The following is a 23,433-nucleotide window of genomic DNA, read 5'->3' as shown; positions in this document are numbered from 1 at the left end:
GATGACGGTTTGGATGTACCGTGCACTATTCAGTGTCCCCTCGATGATCACCAGTGGTGTACGGCCAGTGTAGGAGATCGCTCCCCACACCATGATGCCGGGTGTTGGCCCTGTGTGCCTCGGTCGTATGCAGTCCTGATTGTGGCGCTCACCTGCACGGCGCCAAACACGCATACGACCATCATTGGTACCAAGGCAGAAGCGACTCTCATCGCTGAAGACGACACGTCTCCATTCGTCCCTCCATTCACGCCTGTCGCGACACCACTGGAGGCGGGCTGCACGATGTTGGGGCGTGAGCGGAAGACGGCCTAACGGTGTCCGGGACCGTAGCCTAGCTTCATGGAGACGGTTGCGAATGGTCCTCGCCGATACCCCAGGAGCAACAGTGTCCCTAATTTGCTGGGAAGTGGCGGTGCGGTCCCCTACGGCACTGCGTAGGATCCTAAGGTCTTGGCGTGCATCCGTGCGTCGCTGCGGTCCGGTCCCAGGTCGACGGGCACGTGCACCTTCCGCCGACCACTGGCGACAACATCGATGTACTGTGGAGACCTCACGCCCCACGTGTTGAGCAATTCGGCGGTACGTCCACCCGGCCTCCCGCATGCCCACTATACGCCCTCGCTCAAAGTCCGTCAACTGCACATACGGTTCACGTCCACGCTGTCGCGGCACGCTACCAGTGTTAAAGACTGCGATGGAGCTCCGTATGCCACGGCAAACTGGCTGACACTGACGGCGGCGGTGCACAAATGCTGCGCAGCTAGCGCCATTCGACGGCCAACACCGCGGTTCCTGGTGTGTCCGCTGTGCCGTGCGTGTGATCATTGCTTGTACAGCCCTCTCGCAGTGTCCGGAGCAAGTATGGTGGGTCTGACACACCGGTGTCAATGTGTTCTTTTTTCCATTTCCAGGAGTGTAGTACCCTGCTGACATGTAGCGTCCATGGATTCATGAGGTTGTCTCCATACCCGTACACGTCCATCCGCTCGGTACAATTTAGAACCAGATGCGTCCGATGAGGAACATGTTTCCAGTCTTCAACAGTCCAATGTCGGTGTTGACGGGCCCGGGCGAGGAGTAAAGCTTTGTGTTGTGCAGCCATCAAGGGTACACGATTGGGCCTTCGGCTCCGAAAAGCCGATATCGATGATGTTTCGTTGAATGGTTCGCACGCTGACAATTGTTGATGGCGCAGCATTGAAATCTGCAGCAATCTGCAGAAGCGTTGCACTTCCGTGACGTTTCTTCAGTCGTCGCTGGTCCCGTTCTTGCAGGATCTTTTTCTGGCCTCAGCGATGTTGGAGATTTAATGTTTCACTGTATTCCTGATATTCACGGTACATTCATGAAATGGTCGTACGGGAAAATCCCCATTTCATCGCTACCTCGAAGATGCTGTGTCCTTTCGCTTGTGCGCCGACTATAACACCACGTTCAGGCTCACTTAAATCGCCATTGCAGCAGCAATAACCGATCTAACAACTGCGTCAGACACTTGTTGTCTTGTATAGACGTAGCCGGCCGTAGCTCCGTATTCTGCCTGTTTACGTATCTCTGTATCTGAATACGCACGCCTATACCAGTTTCTTTGACGCTTCAGTGCAGATTGAACTATAATGCGGGACAACAGCTTTACCGGCACGTTAAAGTTGTACAGCATTGACCAGCCAGCTGGTTCAACTAACCTGCAATGATGTGAGCAGTTGCTGATCAGACGAAAAAGGGACGAGCAAAGAAACAATATACCTTCGAATGTCATTTAATTTTTGAAGATAATGAAATAATATTCGGCAAAACTCCAGCACTACCGTATGCTTCTTAGTCGACCAGACGGTAAGTATGCTCTCGTTCTCACCTAACAGTATTCTAATTATAAACAAGAGCGATTGAAAGTCCTAACTTAATCATAGGACAGTTTTTCTGAGCGAGCTATATGTGGTGCAAAAGCAAACTGCAGAGATCTCACCGTACTCTTGAATACTGAAGCCACTAAAGGTATCAATTACAGTCAGTCGTCTGGTAATCTCCTAGCTCCTGCCTAATTCGAATCCGAGAAATACATTTCAGTCCTAGAACTGTCATCTGTTACGTTCATAACTAGTCGATCAACAACAGAATCCCTGAAGCCACTCAGGTGCTGCATTTTCTCGTCTTCTTTTAAGAGGTGTCGTTTTACATCCCACGAGCGTTCGGCAGTGACTGGTGAAAAAGCTGCATGTGTCAGTTCCAGTACGTCTGACAGCTTAAAGGTCTTGTTATTTCTTGGGCCAAATCCCTTAACTTAGCTCCAGATCAATTCTGTAGGGTTCATTTTGTAATGGTACAGTGGCAAATGTAAAAATGCAGTATTTGCACGATCTGCTCGATATTGTGAAAATGATTGTTCTTCATGTTTCTACGACATTGATCACCCTGGTTCGTATGAGATTACATCTAAAGTATAAAACAATGGGCACAGTCCAAATTAAGAGTATCTAGTTTTTGATTTTTGCCCTAAAAAATTAAACTTATGTTTTCTTAATTTAAGCAACCTTTATCAATAATTGTTCATAAAATATCGATAGTTATGAATTTTTATTTGAAATGAGAACAGGAATGTCGAGTGCAATATGTAATTAGAAACAAGACGTACATTATTCATAAAAAGATGATGAATTTTACAACTACTAGGTCTCGGTGTTTCAGAGTGGATGAAAAAATAGTGACTAAGGTGAGACCTGAACCAGCGATGCACTAGGTTATTAATCTACTACGCTACCAGTTCCTCTATACATCCAATGTGTATGCGTATCTCAACTGTATCAAATGCAGTCCCTCAGAAAACTTCAAGCCCAATTTTTTCTGTAATTTATGAAAAACATGAAGGACAACCTATTTCCTGGCACTTTTTATCCGTGTTCCACACGCGTGTTTCACTATGGAACAGGATGCAGCCTTAGCCATTTTCATACAGCAGAGAATCAGAGCACAACAATACCTAGATTGTGACTGTACACTATTTTTTAGATAAAAACTACATAGCTTAAGAGTGATTAATAAAAACTTTGATGGCTGTTAATACGTTAGAATATCTTAAAGTTTTATTTAACGTAACTTACTAATAATATATCTAACACGTAACTAGGAGCTACTTCCAAGAGCGTAACAACACCAGTGTGCCTGTGCTGCGGCTTCTGAGCAATCATCGCGCTTGTGTTTGTTTGCACCAGTTTTATTGTTATGATGAACGGAGTATAGAGACGGTGACCACTAAATGAACACAATCGATACAGTCACCTGTGATTTTACGGCCGAATTATTCATCCGTTCCCTCAAGTGAAACAAGTGTTTGGGAGCTAGGGTTGCCAGACACTCCGTTCGTAACGTACTCTTCCATTTTTTTCGCCCTATCTAAGTCTCTTAGAATTATATTTTATGGAATAAATACAGGATGAAGAAAAAATGCCACACTTGGACTTCGGCGTGCGATTCCTCATTAAAATTGATGTAACAAAATCAGTTCGGGTAAATTTAGAAACACTTCTATGAAAGGGCTGAGCTGGCAACTCTGTCACATCATGCAGAGAAATGTGTAACACTCCGCACTACCGTAGCAGCCGTCATGGCTCACTACTGGGACATCAAACCCACGTCTACTGTGGACATACGGTTCGAAACCAGACTACCTTCAGTAGTCGTGAGGTGAGCAGGCCTCATTGACGTCTCGCCTGTCATGCTACTTGTGAGCGAGCGAGCGTTTGTTTACTTCAGCGTAGCAGCTAGTCTTCCTGTCTAGATTCGTCGACCGTCCTGGCGCCTTCCTCTCGCCAAGCCGCACTTAAATTAACTTTTCTATTGGGTCGTTAACGACGAAAATTGTATGGAGTAGAACGGTTTGTACAGGACGAAATGCATCTCCCGCCGCAAGATATTCTAAGAATTCAGTTTTCCATACCCAGTACCACTTTGTACGTAAAACTGGCGAACGAAGAGCTCCGAAGAGTTCCAATACTCTGACGGCCATATACACTAGTGATCAAAAGTATCTGGGCACCCCCAAAACACACGTTTCTCATATTAGGTGTATTGTGCTGCCAGGTACTCCATGTCAGCGACCTCAGTAGTCATTTGACACCGTGAGAGAGCAGAATGGGGCTCTCCGTGGGACTCATGGACTTCGAACGTGGTCAGGTGATTGGGTGTCACTTATGTCATACTTTTGTACGCGAGATTTCCTTACTCATGAACATTCCTAGGGCAACTGTGTCTGATGTGATAGTGAAGTGGAAACGTGAAGGTACACAAACACTACAAAAGCGTACAGGTCGATCTCGTCCGTTGACTTACAGAGGCCGCCGACAGCTGAAGAGAGTAGTATGCAGACATCTATCCAGACCATCACACAGGAATTCCAAACTGCACCACGATCCACTGCAAGTACTACGACAGTTAGGCGGGAGGTGAGAAAACTTGGATTTCATGGTCGAGTGTCTGCTCATAAGCCACACATCACGCTGGTAATGCCAAACGACGCGTCACTTGGGGTAAGGTGCGTAAATATTGGACGATTGAACAATGGAAAAACGTTGTGTGAAGTGACGAATCACGGTACACAATGTGGCGATTCGATGGCAGGGTGTGGGTATGGCGAATGCCCAGTGAACGTCATCTGCCAGCGTATGTAGTGCCAAGAGTAAAATTCGGAGGCGGTGGTGCTATGGTGTGGTCGTGTTTTTCATGGAGGTGGCTTGCACCCCATGTTGTTTTGCGTGGCACTATCACAGCACAGGCCTACATTGATGTTTGAAACACCTTCTTGCTTCTCACTGTTGAACAGCAATTCGGGGATGCCATCTTTCAACACGATCGAGCACCTGTTCATAATGCACGGCCTGTGGTGGAGTTGTTACACGACAATAACATCCCTGTAAAGGACTGGCCTGCACAGAGTCCTGACCTGAATCCTATAGAACACCGTTGGGATGATTTGGAACGCGGACTTCGTACCCAACCTCACCGACTGACATCGATACCTCTTCTCAGTGCAGTACTCCGTGAAGAACGTGCTGCCATTCCCTATGAAACCTTCCAGCACCTGATTGAACGTACGCCTGTGAGAGTGGAAGCTGTCATCAAGGCCAAGGGTGGGCCAACACCATATATAATTCCAGCATTACCGATGGAGGGCGCCACGAACTTGTAAGTCATTTCAGTCAGGTTTCCAGGTACTTTTGATCACATAGTGTAGGGGCTCCCGTGTTTGACCATGCTGATTTTGGCCTCTGTACACTGAGGATTTTCAAATTCCCATTGGAGGTGCCATAGTATGGTGTGGTGCCCACATTCACACCTTACAGCAACGACATCAGTCACATTGCTGAAATGTGGAAGACTTGTTCTCAGTGGCGTCCGTCAGATAAAAATTGAACTGAGGAAACATGTGCCTTCTTACGTGATCATTGCTGGCTGCAGTACTGTCATCATGTAAGATCGCCATCCATGTACTTGTTCAGGTTGTGATCAGGAAGGTCATGCACATCCCATCTGAATGTCTCCAACATAAACTGGTTGAGACGCTGATCAGAGATGTTGTTCTTTCTGCAGTGCCCAGCGTGTTACCTATGTATTACACAACTGTGATGGGGCTGCCTGCTGCAACCTCTTTGAATCACTCGACACCAGCGGCAACTCCCGTCGGATACACAATGGGCATTTTGCCTGTTTTTCCTGCTGCTGGAGGTGTTACCAATGGACGATGGCTGTCAACAGATGCAAACTGTCTGTCCTTACACCATGATTGTTGATCATGGAGTTGAACTGACCTCCACTTTTCTACCATTTGGCTGCATGTTGTACAACAACCATTCACCAGCCAACATGAAACAACATGTTAGGAAGCAACAGTCTGAGGAAACAAAAGAGACAGTGCTGTAGCCCTTTAGGCGTGTGCACAGGATGATCGTCCTCCCACTGCTGGTGCACTGTGCACCAACGCACTGGCACCAGATGGTGTGGCATCTCTCCCCATCTCCATCTCCAGTCAGCATCCATCTACAGACACCAACCTTCCCCCACCTGTGTCCGATGTCAGTCTGACTGACTAGCCCTTGAAAATGATAAATATGAATTTTTTGCATTCTTTAGATGCGTATTTCTGTAGTATTAACATTTAGTGCACTCCATTAAATATGTGGAAGAGCTATGTAATTTTTTCTGTAATATATGTGTGTATTTTAGTTTTGAAAATATTATTATAAACAAATAACAAATCGTCATTCATTTTGTCTGTACTTTCCAATTTCTGGCAACTCTAGTAGGAGCAATCGAATGAAAACCGTGGATGATACCTGGTTCATGCGCTTCTGAGCAGAAACATTCGATCGTTTTGCCATTGTTAAGTTGTCAATGATGACAGCACTCTGTTATAACCTGTCGTCAATGCTGCTGTCGTTCCGACACTTGCTTGTTATTGAGTTCCAATAAGCAGCGTTTAGTTCAGATTTTCGTCCATGTTTGTGACTAGGCGTTTTCTTAATTAGTGAACTTTGTTTCTGGACCTGCATGCGGAAACGCTCACTGACATGGGAATCAAAGAAATCAAATGACGATGAAAAGGGTTTCTCAAAATGAATTCAGTGCGATACCCACAATCTGCAAGGATATTTGTCTTTGCTTCCTCGTGGAAGTCCTTGAAACTTTTTACTTTTGCACTGGACTTTCGTTTTTCACCTATTTCTTCCTCCGTTATTTCTGTTTCCCTAAGGTCAGCTGTAACTTCTTTGATCCACGTCATTGATGTTTTTGTGTTTCTTTCAAAAAAGTCACAGATTCTGCTTGTTATCCGTTTTTCTTCTATCCTTCTTAGGCGTCCATAGAATACAAGTCTTCTCTTCCCTATTGTTTCCAATATTGGTTCTGTCTTTTTATAAACTTGTTTATTATTACTTAATTTCCATTTCCCATTGTAATATTCTTGATTATTTTCCTTTCTTTGTTTTTTGTTTCAAATAATCGTTTAGTTGAACTTAACGACATAGATTTCTTGTTACCCACATGTTCTTTGTTAATTGAAAAGCCATTTCCATTTTCCTTGACCTTGCTAAGTTAGATTCCTTGTCCAAAGCATTTAGCTATATTATTTCTCCTAAACATTTAAATTTTGTTGCCTTTTACTATTCTCTAACAGTCAGTTTGCAGGTATTTCGATGCCTTCTTCGTATCTGTCATACACTCTGTTTTTTTTTCAAAACGCATTCATAGGCCTGCCTTTGAAGGTTTTATTTTAGGAGATTTATCTGCACTGTTGCATCTTCTATACATTCAACTGAGATGACAATATCATCTGCAGAAGCCAAGCAATCAATACTCAGATTATTCCATTTTCTCTTAATACTGATTTTTTAAATCTCTTCTTCTTGTGTTGTTTTCCTCCGTTCTCTGGTTATTTTTTCTAGAACACAGCTGAACAGCATTGTGAAGACTCTATCTTGTTGTCTTACACCAGTTCTGATCTCAAAAGCCTTGGAGATTTCAACTGAAACTTTAATTTTGAATTTTGTATTTGTTAGTGTGTCTTTTATGATTCCCACTGACTTTTTGTCAACTTCAAACCCCTTTAAGGTGTTGGATAATGTTTCCCAGTCAGTTGAATGATATACTTTTTTGAAGTCTACAAATGTAACATAATTGCTTTTGGGTCTCATTCTCCCATACCTAATTATAAATTTCAGATTTAAAACTTGTCCCACACAGGATAATCCTTCTTTAAACCCTCCTTGGTATTCTCATAACTGTCGATCCAGTTTTTTATCCACCCTGTTTTGTAATGCTTCTGAAACCTTTTTTTAAGTCACTCGAAGGAGGGAAATTCCTCTATAGTTTTTCTGGCGTCTGTTTCATTCTCTTTTTCTGAGGGCTGGGTGAATTGACGCTGTTTTGCAATCTTGTGGTATAGCTTATGGTTCCGTGACTGTTTCAAAGACTCTATGTAGCTTTTTGACTGCTGAAACACCTGCAGTTTTCCATATTTCAGCAGTTACTGAATCTTCTCCAGGGGCATTATTATTCATGGAATCTTCAATGATATTGTGGATTTCAGCCATGCTGGGGTGTTCTGAATTTGTGTTTGGTTCTAGATATTTTGCTCTTGGTTCCTCACTACTTAACAACTTTTTGAAATACAAGTGCCATCCAATAAGTAATGTAACACTTTTTTTTTTTTAAAAAAAGATTAGTTTTATTCAGGATTGCAATACACAATATTTTCCCCCAGTCTTTTCGCTGCAAAATCCCATTTTTCAATATAATATTCCATTCAAAGTGAAGGCCTTACGCCACCTTTCCGGGAGGGACTATGTGCCCGCACAGTACCACTCTACTGGTCGGCACTGCATCGATAACCTGTCCATCGTTCGCCTACTGCTTTCCACAGAGTGCATCCTTCATTGGTCCAGTCATTGGAAGTCAGAAGGTGCGAGATCCAGACTACAGGGTGGATGAGGAAAAACAGTCCAGTGAAGTTTCATGAGCTCCTCTCAGGTCTGAAGATTTGTGTGAGGCCTTGTGTTGTCACGAAGAAGAGGTCGGTTTGCGTTTCCGTGGCGACGAACTCGCTGACGTGAGGGTAGCACAGCTGTATGCAGCCGGCGAGCACGTGGGGGGATCAGACAGGTTTCCACGACCTTGTCGCTATCATGAGAGACACCTCGCCTAACGACTCACCATATTTTTGTTCACTCCAGATCTCTGCGGACATCCTGTAAGCGCTGATGAATACCTACGTTGCTGTGATTTTCTTCCAAAAGAAACTCAGTTACAGCTCTCTGCTTGGAAAGCATCTCCGTTACAGACGCCATTTTGAAGGTTCCATATAGTGCAGCCACCTATCGGAACTTCGTGGAACTATAGGGGCTGAAGCAGGAACGTTCCACAATGTCCCACAACCAGTTCCGCATTTTTGCATTTGGAACTGGACAGAAAAAAAAATGTGTTGCATTACTTATTGAAAGCCCATCGCAGATTGCTATTATTTCACGGTTTTATTGGTAATTTAGCGTTTATTTTTTGTCTTTTCGCACGTCCAGCTATCCTGATTTAGGTTTTCCGTGATTTCCCTAAATCGCTCAAGGCAAATGCTGGGATGGTTTCTTTGAAAGGGCACGGCTGACTTCCTTCTCCGTCCTTCCCTAATCCGATGAGACTGATGATATCGCTGTCTGCCGGCTGCTGTAGCCAAGTGGTTCTAGGCGCTTCAGTCCAGAACCTCGCTGCTGCTACAGTCGCAGGTTCGAATCCTGCCTCGGGCATGGATGTGCGTGATGTCCTCAGGTTAGTTAGGTTTAAGTAGTTCTAAGTCTAGGCGACTGATGACCTCAGATGTTAAGTCCCATAGTGCTTAGAGATATTTGAACTATTTTTCAATCTAGCTACCCAACTCTTGTCTTCATTTTTAAGCCCAAGTTGCGAGGTTCATAGAGACAGAGATTTGAGGCTACGGAATGAGGACGGTGTGTGATGAACTCTGCCGCTTTGCCCCCTGTGAGTGCTGCAGTGACATTTAGCCTGTAAGGAGCTGGTAGAGAGTGCGGCGGTGTGCTGCCCGCAGTGGTACGTGGCGTGCGTGCTGAGCCTGCCCAGCGTGTCGCTGTGCTTCGTGGCGCTGGGGGCGCTGCGCTGCGTCGCCAGCCTCACGCTCAACCTGGTGCTGCCCCACATCTGCCGCCTGCTCGCCGTCGGTACGTAAAAACAACTGTGCCGCGCTGCCTCTGCTTCTACACCTCTACCTGTCCGCCCGCCACCACCGCTGCTCCGCCTACGAGCACCTCAGCTATTTAGTTAATGCAACTGTCACTGTTTACCTTATACGTGGTGTGTGCGAAAAGTAACGAGACCGATTTTTTATCTACCAAAGTTTTTATTAAATTTTTCGAACTACAGTATCCTCTTCAAAACAGCTTCCTCCGGGAACTACAAAGAGTCTTGGTAGCAACGCTGAAAGGCTTTAGCTGATAGAGCCTTTAACATGTCACTCAGATTCTTTTGAATGTTCTCCACAGCCCTGAAATGACGCCATTTTAAGGCATTTTTCAATTTCGGGAAAAGAAAAAAGACATGAGGAATCAGATGAGCGATACAGGGGGGATGTGGAACTACAGTAATGCCTTTTGAGGCCAAAAATTCCATGATCGAAGTGGTCATACGACATGGGGCGTTGTCACGATGCAGCATCAACTATCTGCAATGTATAGCCTCACACGATTCCCCCTTTTCCAGAGCTTTTAAAGGAGACCTTTGTAAAACACTTGGCTGACAGTGTGGCCAGAAGGAATAAACACTCCATGCACGAAGCCCTTACTGTTAAATAAGCAAATCAGTATTGCTTTGATCTTTGATTTGATCAGCCGGCCGTGGTGGCCTTGCGGTTCTAGGCGCTGCAGTCCGGAACCGCGGGACTGCTACGATCACAGGTTCGAATCCTGCCTCGGGCATGGCTGTCTGTCATGTCCTTAGGTTAGTTAGGTTTAAGTAGTTCTAAGTTCTAGGGGACTGATGACCTCAGATGTTCAGTCCCATAGTGCTCAGAGCCATTTGAACCATTTGATTTGCTCATTCTAGCTATTTTTGGTCGTGGAGATGTCTCAGTGTGCCTTTTCTCATTTTGCCGCTTTGTCTCAATCCGAATCCATTACCTATGACCACACGACTGAACTATTTCCCGTCACAGGTAATACTCTTAAGAACCTCAACACACGCTTTTCATCGAGTGTCCTTCTACTCAGTTATGAGGTTTCTCGGTGCCATTTTGGGTTGGGTTGTTGTGGATGAGGAGACTAGACAGCAAGGTCATCGCTCTCATCGGATTAGGCACGGACAGGGAAGGAAGTCGGCCGTGCCCTTTCAAAGGAACCATCCCGGCATTGGCCTCGTGCGATTTAGGGAAATCACGGAAAACCTAAATTAGGATGGCCGGACGAGAGATTGAACCGTCGTCCTCCCGAATGCGAGTCCAGTGTGCTAACCACTGCACCACCTCGCTCCGTACCATTTTGGCACAAACCTTTTGCATTAATCTTCCATCAAAATTTGATGTACTGAAAAAATGTTTAATAGATCACACACATCGTTATTGTTAAACATCGGTCTGATCTAAAAAGACCACGCGCACATTCGACGTTTTTTTCGCTCTTTGAAGCTGAAGGTCATCTTGACCGAGTTTCATCTTCAATGTGTTCTTAGCCTTCCAAAAATAATTTGTGCCAGCGAAGAACATGTGCTCTTGATAAGAAATTTTCCCAATAGCCCTGTTTCAATTCTTCAAAGGTCACGCTCACCGATTCCGCAAGTTTAACAGAAAACTTGATGGCGTAACGTTGCTCTAAATTCCGCTGTTCCATTTTTGTAACACACAACAAAAATACAACTTCATTGATGGTGCTCTCAAAAATCACGTGGTGGCTGTACAGTGCTGAAACTCGGACTGAGCATCTGAAAGGGATGAACACACCGGTCTACACAAGTAGAACAACGCAGTGTTACCACATCGCTCGCAGTTTTACCAGTCTCACTACTTTTCTCACACGCTTTGTATATCTAACCTTATATATAAAAAAAAAAAAAAAAAAAAAAAAAAAAACCTAATGAAAATCACATTTTGCTCTCAGATATCTGGACTTGCTCATGAAAGAATAGTGAATGGATAATACCATAGTCGTTATGGAACATTTTCAATGTACCAAGAAAACGAAGAAAACTAAAAAATAGGAATAGGAAAACGCAAAGAATAAGAAGAAACAGAATCAAGAGATCCACTACTAAAACTAGTGAGCTTGACGAAAATAAGGTAACTTCCGATGTTACCAGTCCATGTCACCGTCTACATCTAACCCCTCCTCACCACCACCACCACTACCACCAGCCGACCCTTATTAGCGTCAACGTCAAATCATCGTTTATTCTCTAGAAACCTTGATGTCGACGTCCTGTTCCGTTGAAGGGCTGTGTAAATGCTCCTGTTTGAATGGCATTACGGAATGTTTGACCTGTTCCGTCATGTGAGAATCGAACCTTTGTAGGCGTAATCGTAACAACAACAAAATTGACAGATGTGCTCACGGTTCTCTACTGCAAACGCACTCCTCTGCGTACTATACGAATAAGAAAAACTCTTGTTTCTTAGCTGACAGCAGAATGTCAAATGATGAACAGCGAGGTAGCTGCTCACGAACGTTTCAAGTCAATTCCGTTGCCTGGCGCTACGAAGAATACTATGAAACAAGACAAATCAATCCGGTCACAATGCTAAAATCGGGCATCCACATTCCATTATATGCAGCAATGCGAGCCGCACGGACGTGTGAAACATCTCAGTACCTTGGATGCCGGAAAGACAAAATCAGAAAAAGCTTTTCAGGTCTCCAGTGATGAACTAAACGATTTTTTTTCCTGGGCCAGTCAGCTCCCATGCTGCAAACAAGTATTGCCTGGAAGAACCCTCAGATTACATATCTAATCCTGACTCTTTCCACCTAAAATACACTACCAGTAAAACAAATATATCAAAAAAATCCATAATGGCAGTCTCTTTTGTCGCAGTAGGCAACAACGGTATGACCAGGACTATCTTCATGAATATTAGAGACAGCTTAGCATCAGTCTTAATTTTTTCTGTCGTGAAGGGAAAAGAAATATTGTGTGACAACCTCCCGAGAAGGAAATTCACAAACCACCTTCTCATTCTCAATTATTCAAAATGACAGTCACAATCGCATTATTTATTTTGTCGCCAACCGGTTTCAACCCTCGATGGGGTCATCTTCAGGACAACTAGTTACCAACCGTGCACAGGCAGGGTGACGACTCCAGCGAGCGACCAGATGGTGTAAATTGTCCTGAAGATGACCACATCGAGGGTTGAAACTGGTTGGCGACAAAATAAATAATGCGATTGACTTTCATTTTGAATAACTGATTATAAGTAAACTAATCGCTGTTATCTTCACACAACTATGCTGTCTAAAAAGAAAAAAAAAACACCTCATTACCACCCAATTAGCATACCATCCACTATATCCAAAGCTCTGAGGTGTACTGTTCAACTCACTGAGCACATATTCAACTTGTGTGGCAACCGTCTGTCCAGTCGTCATAAACACCAGAGCATAAAAGAGCATGAATTAAGGTTACTTATCATCTGATACACCAGTCAGCCAGAACATTATGACCACCGAGCTACTATTGATATAAATCCATCTAGGCAATAGCAGCGTCACCTGGGGAGGAATGACAGCTAGTCAATACACACATGATGTATGTAGTATCAGTAAGTGTGCATGGGCAGAATGGGGAAAGTGCGTGATCTAGCTGAGTTTGACCGAGGGCAGATTTTGATGGCGCAGAGGCTCGATGCGAGCATTTCGGAAACTGCACGACTTGGGTGTTCGAGGAGAGCTGTGGTGAATGTCTTCAATATGTGGCGCAACCAAGGTGAAACCACATCCAGACATCGTGAGGTTGGGCGGCCACTCCTCATTACTAATATAGTACATTGTAGGCTGGGCGGACTGGCGAAATAGGACACGAAGCGAACTATGGCAGAGCTGACATCAGACGTTAATGCTGGGGAGAGTACAAGTGTGTTGGAACACACAGCACACTGAAAACCCCTAATGATGGGCCTCTCCAGCCGACGACCTATGCATGAGTCAACGTAAACACCACAACATTGGCATCTACGACGGAAATGGGCACGTGACCATCAACACTGGACGCTGGCGCAGCGGCAGAGCACTGCATGCTCGGATGAATCCCGATACCTTCTTCATCATGTCGATGCGAGGGCACAAACCTGTTATCTTCCAGGGGAGCAGCCTCTTAATATCTGTACTCTGTGACAGAGAGAAGTATGCAGCGCTTCCTTTATTCTCTCAGGAACATTCATGTCAGCATCCATGGATCCATTGGAACTCATGCAAGACACCATGACAGCCAAGAAGAACCATACATTGGTTGCAGACCACGTGCACTCCTTCATGCCGATAATGTTTCCCGATGGTTGGTTCAAATGGCTCTGAGCACTATGGGACTTAACTTCTGTGGTCATCAGTCCACTAGAACTTAGAACTACTTAAACCTAACTAACCTAAGGACAGCACGAACATCCATGCCCGAGGCAGGATTCGAACCTGCGACCGTAGCAGTCGCGCGGCTCCGGATTTCCCGATGGCAATGGTATTTTTCAACAAGATAATGCGCCATGTCACAGGGGCAAGAGTGTGGTGGAGTAGTTCGATGAACACAGTGGCGAGTTCCAGTTGGTATACTGGCCCCCAATTCGCCAGATCTAAACTCGATGGAATACATCTGGGACGTAATTGAACGTATTGTCAAAGCTCAATGCTCCCCTCCAGGAATTCTCGGGAATTAGGTTACTTGTGTGTGCAGATATAATGCCAACTCTCTCCAGCGACGTTCCAAGGCCTCACTGCTTCCATGTCACAAAGTGTGTCAAAAGTGGACATACCAGCTATTACGTAGGTGATCACAGTGTTCTGGCTGATCAGTATGTCGTAAACAACTATGAGGCCACAGTGTTCTTACTACTTCATCGCTCCTCAGTCCACATAGTACCTCTCAGCAGAGATTTAGTACCTGCCGTCTCATAACAATTACAACACGAAGCCTCGCATGTATAGCAACCTACTTGTGTCCATCTACAATAAATTCCTTTTCTGTTGCTGCCTTCCGCCCCTGGAATGGGCTACGCTTTATTCTGCATAATCCAATGCCCTGCTATATTTAACAAAACGCTGAAACACCTTCTTTCGTCAGCCTCATAACTTTTCCCAAAAAATTAAAAGCTCTACGTGAGGTAGTAAAGCAAATGGCTGCGTGTTCTCCCAGTTAAACTTGTTTCTCTTTTGGTTTATCTGAAAATCTCAGCCCCACTCTTCATTACCTGTTCCCTGTCACATTTCTCTTTTACTCTTTTATGCTCGTCGGCGTTAGTGGAGGTATTGTATCCTGTAGTGGAAGTTTTGTGACATGACGCTGGAGGCGCTTGGAATCTAGTTTACCTTCCTTGTAGCATCTGGAACACCTTTTAGGCTTGTCGTAATATACACAGTGAAGAAAAATTCACACATTCGGGCCTCAAAGCCCAATTTCTCACATACTAGCAATACAAAAATGCCTCCCTCAAAATTTTGTCCTGCACTTATTTCGGGCAGTAAGTGGATGTTAAAGATTGGCAATCTGGCAACAGTGTAATCACTTGTACGATAACTGGATCTGTCAGAATATAGCAGATGTGCTGTGCAGTAGGTGCAGTGGATAGCATTTTGGTTAATAAGCAGGAGATCGAGGTTTCGATTATGGGTTGAGGCTTTCTTTTTTTTTTTTTCCCTCCCCCAGCTAAGAACACCATTCATTGTCGATACAATTATATTGTACACTACTGCATTTATAGCTTATTTATGTATGCAGGTGAATTATCTTGTTGAGATAACAATATGTACTGACATAGTTACTACACTTACAGAATCATCCACAAAACTATACTGGCAACATTGTCAGGTAGATATTCTAAATATAATGTGAGCAACAGCTGGCTTAGGAAATACTTGCAGGTCAGATTATCTTAGGATTACAGCTCCGACATTCAAATATTCTTGGACAAATAACTGTGAGCTGTTGGTATGAAGCACCTATGAATAGGATACTACATATATGAAGGGGCTCTTATTATAACATATGGCCTATCAAGTGAAACAAGAACGTACTCAACAATTAGTATAAAAGGTAGGCAGGACATTTTCATATTTCAGTTTCATAAGCACTGTAAAAGCACAATTATTTAAGACAACTAGCTTTAGGGCAGCTGCTTTGGATTATCAAAGGAACCAACATACAGCAGTACTTATTTAGAAAATCAGGTACAGAGGTGTGCCACCTGGATTTTTTTATGTGGTGCTTTGCATATCTTGGTGGAATCTTGGTGTTTTTGAATTTGATCAAGCTCTGTCACCGCCACCTTTAGGCATCTGTGTGAAACTGGCATCATCATTAAACCCTCGAAGTGCATATTCAGGGTCACTTAATTAGAGTTTCCTAGGCATTTTATTATCCCTGACAAATCAGAGCCACTCCCCAGAGAAGTTCAGGTGATTGTGAATCAAACACAGAAATGGTCTCCATTCTTTCAGACATGTTTGGAAGAAAAGATACCACTCATAGATACAAAGATGCACATCTGTAAGCTTGTTAAATGCAAGCCAATTCATACTAGTCTTATATGAGTGCTATTTAGAAAGTAAGACGTTTTAAAATAATAAATTAACAATAAGGAAAAACCATGTTTTACTATATACATTTTAAAGGTACATTCTTAAGGTATTTTCTACATTATAAAAATGTGGCGAAAGTTTTTCAGTGCTGTCTCTGTATAAATCTACCATCTGCAGTTGCAACCATTGGTTGATACCGGCAAGCAGTTCGGCATCAGTAGGAAAGCTTTGTGCAGCGAGCCATGTCTTGATCACTGGGTAAAGGCAGTAGTTCCACAGCACCAAATCCAGCCTGTATGGTAGATTATCAAAAGCCTCCCATTCAAAACCTATATGAGCTCTCAGGTATGACTGATCATGTGTGGACATGCGTTGTGAAAAATCAAAACTTTTGCATTACATTTTCCCTGACACTTGTATTGTATCACTTAACTTTGTTAGTGTTTGACAATACCTCTCTGAGTTAATTTTTGTGTCATGTTCAAGTAAATCAACAAGAATCACTCCCTTAGGGTCCCAAAACACAGTAGCTATGATCTTTCTTGCTGATGCATTTGCACACACTTTCTTCTTTTCTTTGAGATAATTTTTGTGTCCCCATTCCTTCAACCACCTTTCTATTTCACAATTGATATGCCTCACCAAAGTCTTCTTCCCAGTTGCAATATGATTGATAACTTTGTTACCATTTTTCTCATAATCTTTGAGAAGGATAGTGCTGCAGCCAGTCTCTGGTTTTTGTGGTCTTCTGTTATGATTTTGGGGACCCACCTAACACAAAGTTTGTGGCAACCAATCTTCTTTGCCACAATTTCATGCACCACACTCTGTGAAATTTGGGGAAAATGTGAAAGTTTCGTAATTGTGAAACGATGATTTACATGGATTTTGTCACTGATTTTCATCACAAGTTCATCAGTCACAAGGTTATGCCTACCACTGAGGCCCCTGTCATGAACATTGGTACAGCCATTTTTAAAATCAATGCACCACTGCTTCACTTGGCTTTTATTCATTATTCCTTTCCGTATACAGTAAATTAAAAAGGTTGCAATAAATTTGAATTGGTTTGCAGTTTTTGCCAACAGAAACCTAATCAGAGAATGCACCTCACAATTGTGGGATTTTCTATTGCAGCACACACTTTAACATGTCAGAGAAAGCAAAGTAGCAGAGGCACAGATGAACACACAACCACCTCTGTATGTGCACTGATTGTAGGAACATTATGGCACCAAAGTGGTGGGTTTAGGCCCAGCCACCACCAAGATAGACCAAAATATCTGTTACTTTCTGAATAGCCCTCCTATTACTAATATATCGAGCACTGTCATATCATATCAGATAATGCAAGAATGAAAACGGAGTAGTCTGGCAGAGTGATGTGTGGCATTGACCCCTACTGGTAAGGCTGAAATTGACAGACCCAACCATTACACATGTGGTGATGTACACCATCTGGTGATCTCAAATATTACACATTTGTCATCCCCTTTTGATGTGGTTCCCATCATCTGTGGTCCCATGTATCCTATATTAAATTACTTGTCTCATCATCATATATGTCATTTCACAGTTTTTTTAATGTTAGCACAAATCACGCTGTATTTGCAGATTTAGCTGGAGTTTTATACTCTGATGCAAAAGTCTATAACAGGAAATTGAAAACCCCAAACATTTAGACACAAAGTAAAAGCTTTTCTATTCCTGAATCTATATATTCAGATAATTTGTAGGCAGAGCATTTGATGAGGTATGTTTTTAATTTCTTGCTTTTGTTAGGCAGGAGCTTGTCAATTATCTTCCAACTGGAGTATGTAACTCCATCATGACTGCTAGATGAGGAGGCAAAGTCTACGTGAATATTATTTTTGTCTTTTGTGTACTGACTGTATAGATCACAATTCACCTGAAACTAATCTTTTTTAGTGGCACTAAAAGCTATTAAGGAGTAAATATATTGGAAAGTGAGTATAAAAAATTCTGTGAAATGTACAGTTGTATGCTTTCCATAGAAGATAATTCCACAAAACAACAAAGAGTGGAAATGTACCAAACAAGCCCACTGTCTTGTCTTTAGGTCAACTCAGTGAGAAATGTTTTTAATGGCATAACATACTGAACTGAGCTTCTTGGTTAGTTTACCAATATGTTGACTCCATTTTAACTCAGCAGGGAGGAGCCAAGGGTTTTTACATACTTGTAATGTGACTAACCTGTGTTTTCTGCATCTCTGGTGTACAGACTAGTCTGAAATGATGAATGCAATGCTGCTGTCGTTAGCTTGGCACTTTTCCACATTTACTGACACATGTAATATTATGATAATCAGCTTATATATTACATTGTGTATAATATATTACATTATATTTCATATAGCATATTCTTCACAGTTTAGTACATACATTCCACTATGAAGTATTTGTCAGTGATGTCATATTTCCACTACACTTTCTGTATATACTACATGCAATTAGATTAATTTGCATATTCATGGCACATAAAAGTCATTCAGAAAGATGTTGACAAAATAAATGCTAATCATGGACAGACTTTCTCAAAGAAGTTCACAAAAATAATACATACAGATGTTTGCATGTCAGTAGCCAAGCAAAGACTGACTGACTAATAGTTACACTGAAAAGTTGATCACAGAGATGTTGACGCAATGAATGCAATCGCATGCTGTTTTGACACTGAGATGTTTGTGCCATGATAACTAAACAGGGACTGACTGCAGTGTTGTTGTGCAAGCCACCCCAATTCTAGGGGTACTTGGATTATTTTATAACTAATTCAAACTCTTGTGGCCTACAAGCTGGATGCAACCATCATTTCAGCTTAAAAGCAGTTTGTTCTGGTTAGGGATGCTGACAGACAGTTAGGGATGCCGACAGACAAAGCTGTCCCACATGGTATCTGAGCAACCAATGGGCAAATGAGCAAATCATCCAGAGCATCTGTTGAGAGGCAATCAGTCTCTCTAATCCCAGCCTTCAGCGTAGAATGACATTCTACATTCCCTGTCTATACCACTGATTTCTGGACTCTTCTGCCACTGATCAACTACCACAACCTTCTGAATGGCTGGTGTGTTGTTCACTAACCAGAGGGTGCACTCAACTGCTTTCTAAATGGGTGAATATGGGCCACCTTCAGCTTGTAAACCACCTATTTTTCTTGCTGTTTTCCCTTGATGCCCACACATCCTGACAACCCCACTGATGCCAGCACATTCTTTATTATCCACATTTATAGACTCATGTGTGAATAATAATTCAAATTTGGTATTATATATTTATTTGTAATAGAAAAGCTATCAAAATTAGACAATACAATGAGTTGGATAAGTGGAAAATTGACAAAATTATACAGATTATATCGCAACTACAGTTCATATTCCTGGGGGGATTCACAGTTCCACCAAAAACCGCTAAAATATGGATTTTTTTGGAGAGAATAATTAGCAAACTAACATGTCTTCCTAATGCTAGTGGACTCTCTTTTTATACAGAAAAATTAAGGCTACAAAATTAGGTGTCTGAATTTCATGAATAATCACCAGTTGAAAGTGAAGCATTCTAAAAAATGAAAATTTTAATTATGAATGTCTTTTGAAATATGATATTTTTGGAATAAGGAAAGATGTTTGTTAAAATAAGGGGATGAGGTCTTCAACCTGAGGTATAATACTTACCTCAGAACTACAAATTCTATCTCCACATGTTCATGGGACATCTTAAACTACAGATATCTTCCCATCAAAATTATTTCCAAGTACATTAATCAGCCTATTGTCATCAGTATAAGAAAAATAAAATTGTGAATAATAAAACTTAAGGGTTCTGTGCTTAAATGCTAAATTATTTAATTAGTGGAACAGTTGCATATGTGTCCATAAAATGAGAAAGAAAAATAAGAAAAACTGTAATTATTGTCAGAAGTGGGAAGCTAAGGCACATTTTGTTTTGTTACACGTTGTGCTTCACTCAGCAAATTTATTTATTCTTGTCTCTTTATTTATCCATCCATAGACAATATTAACTGTATTTATGTTGTCATCACATAAATGTACGCAGGTACAGACATGCAAATAGATAAATTATATGCTTTACTATGTTATTTGTATGTACAGCATATTTCACTATTCTACTGAATATATTGTAAAGTGTTTCTTAATCACAGCAGTAAATCATTAGCACAGTTGTCAATATAATTAGCATACTTTTCCAGGCAATCCTTAGCTCTATAAAATCACTTTCTTAACAGATAAGTTTTTGGGCATTTCTGTAGCCATATATTTCAATTGTGCCACAACTAACTACAGAATGGACATAAATAAAATGTAATATGTCATTCTTGTACATGTGCTACTATGCACCACAGTTATTAATCGAAGTGTCTACTTCTAGTAAAAATGGACATTACTGAATTAACTGACATTACTGAATTAACTGACATTACTGAATTAACTGACTCTTTTCAAATGAAGAGAGAGAAATCTGTTGGACTGGATGGTCTTCCTATAGAATTATTTTAGTGTGTGGATAAAAGAGGCATAGCAGAAATCACAGCTACATGTGATGCAGTATAAAAAAATAGTACACAGCTAGATGACTTAGTGCTGCAATCTGCAAAAAATCAAGGACCAAGAAATGTACAAAATACAGAATGATAAGTATAATCTCTCTTGCTGCCAAAATTATCCTGAGGATATTGGATGGTAGAGTGGTATGTGTAATGTAAGAGAATGTAGAGGAAGAACAATTTGACTTCAGAAAAGGGAGAGGTACAAGACATCTACATCCACATACGCATTCCAAAAGCCACCATATGTTGCATGGTGGAAGGTATTGTGTACCACTAATACCCACTTTCTTTCCTATTGCACTCACAAATGGAGTGAGGGAAAAATGACTTCCCATACATCTCCATATATGAGCCGTAATTTCTCTTGCCTTATATTCATGGTCATTATGTGAAACTACATTGGCAGCAGCAGAATAATTCTGCAGTCAGCCCCAAACACTAGTTTTCTAAATGTTCTTAACAGTGTTTCACAAAAAGAATGTCATCTTTCCTCCACAGATTCCCATTTGATTTCATGAAGCATCTCCATAACTCTTGCATGTTGACCAAACTACCAGTAACAAATCCAGCAGTACAATTCTGAATTGCTTCATTGCCTCCCTTTATTCTGACCTGGTGGGATTCTAAAACAGTTTTCTACACACATTCTCTTTTACAGATAAGCTACACTTTCCTAAAAATCTACCAACAAACAAAAGTTGGTCATTTGCCTTTCCTTCTTAGCACACTTAATGTGCTTGTTCAGTTTCATATTGCTTTACAATGTTATGCCTAGATATTTAATTTCCATGGCTGTGTCAAGCAGAAAACTAGTAATGCTATATTCGAACATTATGGGAATATTTTTCCTACTCATCTGCATTAACTTACACTTTTCCACATTTAGAGCAACTTGCTATTTATCACACCAAGTAGAAATTCTTTCTAAGTCAGCTTGTATCCTCCTACTGTCATTCAGTGATGACACCTTCCCATAACCACAGCATCATCAGCAAAACAGCTGCAGATTGCTGTTCACTCAACTAGTAATGCTATATTCGAACATTATGGGAATATTTTTCCTACTCATCTGCATTAACTTACACTTTTCCACATTTAGAGCAACTTGCTATTTATCACACCAAGTAGAAATTCTTTCTATGTCAGCTTGTATCCTCCTACTGTCATTCAGTGATGACACCTTCCCATAACCACAGCATCATCAGCAAAACAGCTGCAGATTGCTGTTCACACTCTCCATCTGATCATTTATGTATGCAGAGAACAGCAGCAGTTCTATTACACTTCCCTGGGCACTCCTGGTGATACCATCTCTCTGATAAACACTTGCCAATGAGGACAACATACTGGGACTCTTGATTAAGAACTCTTTCATCCACTCACATATCTTGGAACCTAATCCATATTCTTAGACATTTTTCAACAGTCTGTAGTGGGCCACAGAGTCAAACACTTTTGGGAATCTAGGAAAACGGAATCTACCTGTCATCCTTCATCAAAGGTTCACAGGATATCATATGAGAAAAAGGCTATTGGACTAGTTGGAGCGATCGGTGGAAGGGATGTGGAAATATGAAAAGGAATGAGTTTGTGCTTCATAGATCTAAACAAGATCTTTGACCAAATGAAATGGGGCAAGAAATTTTTAAAAAAAAAATTTTAAAAATTTGGAAATTTGTATTAAGGTCCTATGGGATCAGACTTCTGAGATCATCGGTCCCTAGGCTTACACACTACTACTTAATCTAACTTAAACTAACTTTTCTGAGGACAACACACACACACACACACACACACACACACACACACACACACACACACACACACACACACACACACATGCTTGAGAGAGGACTTGAACTTCCATCGGGGGGAATTGCATGAAACATGACAAGGCACCTTAGACCATGTAGGAAATTTTAAAATTGAAGAAGGTGACTTAACAGACGGCAGACTAAATACGAAGTTATACACAAGGCATAAAGCAACCTTGAAGCTGAGAAATGGTGGGACTGACTGGTTTGAAATAGGTAGAGGGGTAGGGCACAATTGATATCTTTCATCAACTTTGTTTACTATGTACACTGAAGACTTGATAATGAAGACACTGGGAGAAGGAAGGAGTGAGCAAAGGAGGCTGGAAGATCAGCTGCATCAGATTTGCTGATGACATGGTACTGCTTACAGATAAAACAATATCTCTTCAAAGAACAGTATACAGACTTGAAAAAGCATTGCAAGAGTCCAGAATGAAAATAAATGCAAAGAGAGCTAACCTGTCTCGGGCATGGATGTGAGTGATGTCCTTAGGTTAGTTAGGTTTAAGTAATTCTAAGTTCTAGGGGACTGATGACCTCAGATGTTAAGTCCCATAGTGCTCAGAGCCATCTGAACAATAAACAACACTGATTGTGACATTAATTATTTCTATACTTTGTCTGGAAAGAAGTGAGAGATCATAAAATTTATTCATTTTAAAAATTAACTTTTGTGTGTTATTACTTGCTAAGTTTGGGTCTCACATAATTTAAAGTGAAGAAAGTGTGATGTAAGTCATCTGCGTTTGCTCTGTACGCCTACC

General features: G+C 41.9%; 1 protein-coding gene across 1 annotated transcript in view; it reads left to right on the top strand.

Annotated features, from left to right (window-relative positions):
• The window catches only part of LOC126419734 (UNC93-like protein), a 265,867-nt gene that overhangs the window by 230,313 nt on the left and 12,121 nt on the right, over window positions 1-23,433 (top strand). The window contains exon 9 of the mRNA XM_050086912.1: window positions 9,587-9,716. Within this exon, the coding sequence (XP_049942869.1) occupies window positions 9,587-9,716 (130 nt within the window). The remainder of the gene's footprint in view (window positions 1-9,586; window positions 9,717-23,433) is intronic.

The sequence above is a fragment of the Schistocerca serialis genome, chromosome 9 (assembly GCF_023864345.2).
Source record: "Schistocerca serialis cubense isolate TAMUIC-IGC-003099 chromosome 9, iqSchSeri2.2, whole genome shotgun sequence".
NCBI lineage: Eukaryota > Metazoa > Arthropoda > Insecta > Orthoptera > Acrididae > Schistocerca > Schistocerca serialis.
The sequence above is the reverse complement of the archived record's forward strand: the minus strand, read 5'-3'. Positions and strand labels throughout refer to the sequence as shown.